The sequence below is a fragment of the Gymnoscopelus microlampas genome, assembly GCF_963454915.1.
Source record: "Gymnoscopelus microlampas genome assembly, chromosome: 9".
NCBI classification, from domain to species: Eukaryota; Metazoa; Chordata; class Actinopteri; order Myctophiformes; family Myctophidae; genus Gymnoscopelus; species Gymnoscopelus microlampas.
Genome location: NC_139946.1, coordinates 30,059,931 through 30,068,609, shown reverse-complemented (window position 1 = coordinate 30,068,609; position 8,679 = coordinate 30,059,931). Strand labels below are relative to the sequence as shown.

The window sequence follows — 8,679 nt, the reverse complement described above, 5'->3', positions numbered from 1 at the left end:
ATGGCTAAGAGAAATACTTCGGGACTGAATGCAATTCCCAGACTTGTTGTCAAGATCATAGGCGGCAAACAGGTCAAGCAATTCATTGAGGAGCCAGAGGGGTGAGTACGACAAGGCTGGCCATGATCCCGTTTGCACTGTTGGCTCATTCTCTACACTGATGAGGTCACTCTCACAACGTAAGGTGCTGCAGATTGCTGCACATAACATCCTCAGTGTCGGTTTAACTCTGAGAGTGTAAACATGTTTACACTCTCAGAGTGTTAAATGAACACTGGGGATTTGTCTGTGTTAGAAACGTTGTGATCAAGCACTGGAACTCTAAACAGTTAAGGGATTAGAGACAGACAGAGAGAAACAAGTCAGGAAGGGATGATGGATGACTTGAAGTGTAGCCTACTTTCAGTTCATTTCAGATTACTCGGATCAAGATTTCAGGCTGTATTTTTTCTGGATTTTCAATACCCTCTACACACTATTTACTAACATAAAGTTGCCTAATTATGCTTTCGTCTGTTTTCTGACATTTGCGTTTGACTTCTTTATACGGTGCTATCCATGTAATTGAATATTTAACAATTCATATGCTGACCTTTAACAGATTAGAGTTGTAATCCCAAAAGCTGTTATTCCCCAACCACGCGTATTCAAATAACGCAGCGTGTTTCTTTAACTGAACAGAGCCACAACAGACATCTCTATATCAAACAAACAAGCAAACATCCCTGGAGCCACTGAGGACATTTTGAATGAATCCCCAGCCAAGCAGGACCTCATAATGTCTAAGTCTCCCAGACAAATCGTGGATGGAGTGAGTCCAGTGCTTCAGGCTGCACTCGACCAGGTAAAAGGTGAACTTGTAAATTGGGTAATTTGTCACTCTGTGGCTTTTTTGTTTATAAATTATGCACATATGAAAATGAGCAAAATACACCAATGTTGTTACATGCAAAGGGATTTCACTGACCTCGTTCATTGCTCTCTCCCCAGGCCCCTAACAGATTGTGTGTTACAGCGCCATCTGGTGACCGCTCCCTGTCCTACATTCATCAAAAGGTTTATCCAAGGACAGAGCCTACAACAGCAACGGTATTAGAGGCTGCAGAGCCGGTCAGATCTATGATTTATGTCTACATTATGATAGAAATACATTACATATATTTTTGAGCTTTCAGCTGATGTTTTTTATACAAATGAAATTATTATGAGTGTGCAGGTGTCAAGGATAATTTCACAGAACACATCGTTTGATCATATCTGTGAATTATTTTTTAATTGTAGGATGATCTCTCTGATAACCAGACAATGCCATTGACCACTTAAACCCTCTATCTTTCTATTCTTTTTCTTTTTTTGGTGAAAACAGCCGAGCTTGTAGATCGTTTTTTTTGTGTGACAGATCTTGTATGACGAGGGGCATTAATTTACAAAAGCAAACATGAAAAAAGTTTAAATATGGAGATTTCTGCCCGACAGCAACATTATATTATGCTTTGTTGACTGGGGTCCTCCGGGGTCTATACTTGGTCCCCTCCTTTTGTCCCTCCATGCAAAATCTCAATCTACAAGCTCACAGCGCATCACATTGCGACATATTGTGAGCTTGTAGATCTGCTATTTTTGCCTAATGTTTGCCTGTATGACATGCCCAGAATAGGGATGCCCGGGTTAAAGTGGTTAATGAATAATTGATCGCAATTCTACTGTATACAACACTCTCCACACACCATTGCAGATCTCATAGTAGCACGCTTTAGCAATGCAATGAGTTTTGAATGACGCTGTTGATAGCTTGACTGAAGAAAGATTGTATTACTTGTGGATATCTAGAAAGCACTGCCAGAGGAGGAAGATAAGAACTGGTTCTCCTTGGCTGTCAATGAGGAACTGGCAGATTGGCAGCCAGCCTTCTTGAGGTCAGTCGAGGAGGAATTGTCTGCACTGGATCCAACCCAAAGAGGGACAACGAACCAGTCTGAGATCACTTATGTGTTTCTGAAAAACGAGGTTCCACTGAAGTTATCCACGTTCTACCTGCTCCTCCAGATGTTCTGTGATGAAAACTACCCAGATCAGGTAAGATGTAGGCTAGCAGAGCTGTGGAAAGCCACACCAAGTCTATTATCTACTCCAGGGGTCTTCAACAGGGGGTTGAGGTTGAAGTTAGGAGGCCCCAAGTCTTTGTGTGATAGGATTTCGTTTTTACATTAACTGAACACAAGCATCCCTATTCTGAGGAGAACTTTAGCCAAAAATAGCAGATCTACAAGCTCACAAGGCTGTAGATTGGCTATTTTTGTCAGAGAGGTTTGGTGTAGAGGGGGAAAAAGAGTAGACCGGTATTGAGGGTTTAAGTGATTAAATGTCTGAAAATACACATTAACATACACTTATGATAGTACTGTCAAACAAGTCTATGAAGCTATCAATGAGCAACACATTGTGCAACACAATTTTATACAATATGTAGTGGGGGTCCCTGCTTCATCTATTTCTCAGCTAGGGGGTCCTTGGGCTGAAAAACATTGAAGACCCCTAGCTGTTTTACTCATTGGGTCCATAATTCAAACATGTTGCCGTTATCAAGTAATAAAATGTGGAATAGGCATGAACATTTCTGTTATCATGTATTGAAATCAGGTTTATTCACCATGGAAGATTCATTTTGATGTGTTACTCCTATAGATTCACTACAGAGATCTCCTACATTTTATAAACAGTGCTCTGTTCCCTGAGGATAAACACAAAGACAGCAAGGTAAATTCAAGATTGAAGAGGGTTTTATTTGTCACTCACTCAAACAGGTACAAGCAGCAAAATGTTGGTGCGGTATATTCAGCAATACCTTGCTAACAATACAATATAACAGCTAGATAATAATGATAATACTGGCTGTAATAAAAATAAGAAACATTAAAAGAAAAATAATAAAGACAACAAAAGGTGCCAGCAGTACAGGTGCTCAACATTTTCAAGTACTTTTTCTTTATTACAATGTTAAAAATCAAGTTGTCCTCTCTTTTCCAAGGCAACATCTAGGTGCATGTCTCAAGCATCTGTCCAGGCCAGGGCCTCAGCCTCGGCTGGAAATCTGACACCGACCTCTGTGGTCCTTGTTGGAAGAGCTACCTCTGAGGCCCAGGCAGGAAGAGAGACGTGGCTGCAACGCTTCCAGAGGCTAGAACGAGCACTGCACTTAAGTGATACCCAGAAGACAGGTGATAATCTACTGCAGTACTGTAGGTTATCACCCGGGCAACAACAAATGCCCGGGCAATCATTTTGTTTATCTCACACTCAAAGCCTTGCTCAGTCACAGAGACAACAAGACAAAATTGTATTTGATCAACGCCATAACTGTGGCAGCCATGTTGGACATGCTGAGTTTATTCTTCAATGAGGTTGTTAAAATGACAGTTTTAAGTACTTTGCACTGATTGGTCAGTTTTCCTTATCAGTCCATGGGCTGATAATAGTTATCACCATCTCCTCTCACTGCCTAACTAAAGGCTGGGTATGTGATATTATTTATATATGTGTACATTACATTACATACATACATTACATACATACATACATACATACATACATACATTACATTACATACATACATACATACATACATACATACATACATACATACATACATACATACATACATACATACATACATACATACATACATACATACATACATACATACATACATACATACATACATACATACATACATACATACATACATACATACACATAGTAGTAGCGGACGTCAGTCTCGAGAGACCATGGCACAAGCGCACTTGGATTAGATCAGGTGGTGCTGAGGGAGCAGTGCATAGTGTGGCTGTACAGTCCCACTCGCGATTTACAGTCTCTCTGGCAGTGATTGCACTTGAATGTGCTGCTCTCGCCTGCTGATGCTGATTGAGGTGCTTTTCGCCTTGCACTCCTTTCTGCTGCTGCTTGACTCAGCGCCGTTTCACTCTTCTGGATTCCTTTCCGGACCTCCTGCCTCCAGCTGGCACGATCGTTTTCACTATCCTCCCAGTTGTCCACTCTTTCCTGGTGCAGGATTTCCATCCACCTGTCAGGTATAACCTTAAGCTTCACGCACCCAGTGAAGCAAGTGGATTGTGGCGGAACAGCACCTTTTGGGCTGGGGGCTGCCCAGCTTAGGCGGGCGGTAGCTGTTCAGTCGAGACTTAACAATCTCTCCCACTGTCAGGAGCAACCCCTGGCGCCTCGCATTTACGCCAATCAAGCGAGGCTTATCACCGGTAGACTGCTGCTCCCCGTGTTGTGCCGTCGCGGTGAAGCGACGCTGGAGTGTCCTCTCCAGTGCGCAAGCCTGGGTTTCAAGGTACGGGAGACCAGCTATAACCCACTTAGCAGGTCCCCCCTCTCCACTCTGCTGGTGGGATCCAAGGGAGAAGCAGAAGCCAATACAGCTTGGCACCAACGTCGTTGCAGGAGTTGCCGGAACGTTGCTTAAGATAGCAGCGGACCACCTATAGGGACTCCAGCTCCTGATTTGTCCTTGGGGTTGACTCCCGAAGCCCATCCCGTATGTAGGGTATTGCCACAAGGCAGTGGAGGTTTAATTTTGGAGTTTCCCTTCTCCTAGGCGGGTTGCCCTCCCAGGCTTCTGAGCCCCACCTGCCCAGAACTTCACCGTAACCCTGGTTTGGGGGCTGTCAGGTACTGAGCCTTTGCCAAAGGCCGCCCGGAGGTAACAGTGGTTAGGGGTACCCTCATTCTGTCCCCTAGGTCCAGGCCCCCACCGTCGGATGCAGTTTTACGTCATGCCCAAGACATATACATATACATACACACACACATACACATACACACATACACAAAACTATGATATTGTTGTTTCACAATGAATGGGTCAGAGCACAAAAGAGAGGGGGTAAAATGGGTCAGGGACAATGAAAGTCAATTGATGTCATTCTCAATATTTGGGTTCAAACCAGTTGGGAAATATTGATTTACCTCAATATGAGGGGAACTGCCATTGCTTTGCAATAATTACATTCCTTCAATTTTCAGGATACATGGACAAGGACAAAACAAAAAAACTGATTCAAAACTACAACCACATCTTGAACCTTGGTCTGAGTGAAATGAAGATCAGTGAAGCCACCCATGGAACAAGAAACCAAAGCCAGGTTGACCTGGACATGGCTCTGCAACACCTCAAAGAACTGTAAATGAATGTTAGCAGATGACGAATTATGAATTATTATTTGTGAAATGTGACCGTTGTTCATATTAAATCTCATCATTTTTTGATTTGTGAATATCAGGTTATGTAAGCATTGTCTTCTTTCGGTATAGTATTTAGAGATGAAGATGAACATATCCCTGTGACAGCCTACTGTACATCACATAATGACCCAACTGGTCAATTCAACACCAGGAAATAAATAATAAAACACACTTTAAACGCTTTCACTTGTGTGCTCCTTCATCATTATTACAACCCTGTGATTACTTAACCACAAAATAAATCTATATCATTTCAAAAGTAAATGATCTACAAGCTCACAATGCATCATACCACAATGCATTGTGAGCTTGTAGATCTGCTATTTTTTGACACATTTATTTAAATGTCTACAATGACATGGCCAAAATGAACTGGGGCGGCAGTGTTCATGTGTACAAAATCTAGCCAAACCACCATGCAGTGTTTCTAAATGATTGATCCACAAGAACCACAACTGGGTCATTGGACACTTGGTCAGTATCACAGATGATGACGATGACAGTTAATGCATTATTCAGATCCCAATGTGAAACCAGTCAATGTAGCCCAATTATTGACATGTAACTATTATTTACTTTATAGTCCATATATATATGTCTCTCTGTCCAGGTTCTGTGGAGTAGATGACCTGTCATTGCATTCAACTTATTGACCCTTAAGCCTGACTTATGATTCGGAAAATAGCTACAAGCTCACAACACTTCGCATCCATGATGAGTTGTGAGCTTGTAGATCAGCATTTTCCATGTCATACCTGCTGCTAATACAAAAGCAGTGAAAGATGACAAAAGGACTGACAAATAAGTGTAGCACAAAAGTGGTTGTTAATACAAAATGTGTTTGCTCACTACTCAGGACCACCTTCAGCTCCCTGCCCCGTGAGGAAGTTGAATTGCTGTGATTGAACAGTATGCTTTTCCTATTTGAATAGTGGTCTGTACTGCTTAATAAATAAACACATTTGATCTAAACAACTTTCAAGTCACCCAATCGATTGATAAAAGATAGCATGAAATATAATGGAAGGAAGAGAAATAATGTTGAAAATAAATATATTACAAAACTGAGGACAAAGCTATAGCGTAAACAGTTATATGTTTTCAGAAGCAACAGATGTAAACTGGTGCAACCCCAGGACTGAAGAAGAGCATTCCAGAGCACAGCGACACTGAAAGCCCCGTCACCCATGGACTGAAGTCAGGAGGGAGGAGAGCAGATGGGCAGTGTAGCATGAGCAAGAAGGGATGGAGATTGTATGGGTCAGGCAGTTGTGGAAAGTAACTAAGTATATTTACAATTCTTAAGATTTCTTTTTTTTTTTTACTTTACTGGGGTATTTCCAATGTTCGATCCTTCTACTTCTACTCCACTACATCTCTGGGGCAAATAATACTTTTACTCCACTACAATTATTTATAGTTACTTTGTAGATTTAGATTATTGTATCACAAAACATACATTAACCACTTCAGCCCTATATATATTTCGGCCATTTGAAAATAACCGATCTACAAGCCCACAATGTGTCGCATTGTGGGCTCGTGCAATGGGACATTATGCACGATGAGTACTTTTACTTTAGCTATTTTAAGTATATTTTGATGCCAATACTTTTACACGTTTAGCCAAGTAGGCTACATTTTTAATACTGGAATTTCAATTGCAACAGATTATTTCTACATTCATTGCAGTATTGATACTTTTAATTAAAGTAAAGCATAGTGTGGGTACTTCTTCCATAACTGGCAGTGTAGTGTATAGGGATGGAGAAGATTGTATGGCTCAGGAACAGAGTTAAAGGTCAGGAAGGGTCGAGCCATGGAGGGATTAGAAAACGATTTAACTGGGAGCCCAATGCAGGAATTTGATGGCCACTAGTGTTTCCCAAACAGTGGTTCGGGACCCATTTGTGGCGGGTCCCTGATCCATTTTTGTGGGTCGCCAGTGAATATCCCTTTATTTTTGGTTCCTACATTTTATCATTATTTTAAAAGCATTTTCACTCATTTTCATGAGTTGAAAACAAATCCAAAACATTTTCAAAAGGAATTTCATGAACACAAGACAAATAATCAAAGAAATTCACTAAATTAGAAAACAAATGTTTAAGAAGTAGTGAAAATAGACCTGCAAGTTTCGCCATGTGTTGTGAGCTTGTAGATCTGCTATGTTCACTAGTTTGTCCGTCGGCGGTACGGTGGTGGCGTGCACCGTACCGTGCATGCGCGTGAAAAAATACTGGCCTGGTGTCCCGTCCAACGACCAAAACACCACTGGTCAATATTTATTCAACCCGCGCAAAGATCATTAGTACAGTAGTAGTGCATCCTGGACCTGGATGGGATAAAGGAATAAATGAGAGGCTCAGCAACAGAGTGGGAGGGAGAGAGGAATAAATACATAAATACAGAATGTGATAGCACCAAGGTCGTTTTTTGCAGCCGTGTGCCTCATGCAGGAAAATAATTATACTTTAGTACCCTGACCACCAAGGACCCCTGGGGGTCCCCGGACCCCACTTTGAGAACCACTGTATCAATTCGCGAGTAATTGTCTATGGGCGTGAACAATGTCGTTCAACTTCTCTCTCAGGAAATAAGGAAGTAGCAAGCTCAGGTTCATTTACCGTGAAACTGAAGTGAAACGAAACTAGTCACTAGTCAGCTGTTTATGGCCACTAACAAATATCGGCAGTTTCATAGCTGGACGATCTGGGTTTTTAAGAACTTTAGAAACTAAATAAAATGACGAACAGCAGCTATGAACGGGTCAGCAACCCAGGTGCGATATCTTATAAAGATGCGCTTCTGGGATGTAAGACAGGTAATACGAGCTTTAAAAGACAATGTTCTGTTGAATTCATTCAGCTTCAGAATGTGATGATCATTCTATAATGTCTTGTAGAATGTTGCATAATTGCATTTGATTGTTTTTGTTTCCATTCATCAAGTGAGACATCACGCTTCGTCGGATCCAGTGGCTCCTGTTGCTCAAAGAAATGACCATCTTCTGGTCCAGCTGAAGAGCTCACTGAGAGACGTTCTGAGGGAGAACCCTGGTGGAATACATCTGCCACATCTGCGTCAACTCTGCCCCCTACTCGTGGATCCTGAGGTTCTGAGCTTTCCTCACCCCTCCATCAGACACCTGTTGGCGTCTCTTAATGACGTGGTAAAGCTACAGGGTATTGGCGTCCAGACCTTAGTACTACCAGCTGAAGAACAAAAGAATGGACCACGGCTTAGGAACTGAAGCAGATCCACGAATGTTCCATTAATCAAGGGAAGGCTTGTTCTCTGCATCAAAAATCCAAATGTAATCATTGTTTATCAAACATGTAGATTGAATGTGCAATATTTAATTAAATGTATATAAATTTGTATTTGAGAGTATTTATATACTATGTA

At 41.6% G+C, this 8,679-nt stretch overlaps 1 protein-coding gene and 1 long non-coding RNA gene across 2 annotated transcripts; both read left to right on the top strand.

Moving 5' to 3' along the window:
• On the top strand, positions 1–5,372 carry c23h1orf87 (chromosome 23 C1orf87 homolog; the record flags this gene model as incomplete). The annotated part of the gene is made up of 6 exons (XM_084066082.1): positions 1–101; positions 682–844; positions 1,831–2,076; positions 2,686–2,757; positions 3,029–3,218; positions 5,053–5,372. The coding sequence occupies 6 exons, from the start codon at positions 1–3 to the stop codon at positions 5,211–5,213; spliced, it is 933 nt and encodes a 310-aa protein (XP_083922208.1). The 3' UTR covers positions 5,214–5,372.
• Positions 5,373–7,883: 2,511 nt separating this feature from the next.
• On the top strand, positions 7,884–8,654 carry LOC311052038. Its single transcript, XR_014601459.1, has 2 exons — positions 7,884–8,095; positions 8,223–8,654. It is a non-coding gene; the product is annotated as an uncharacterized lncRNA (long non-coding RNA).
• The last annotated feature ends 25 nt before the right edge of the window (positions 8,655–8,679 follow it).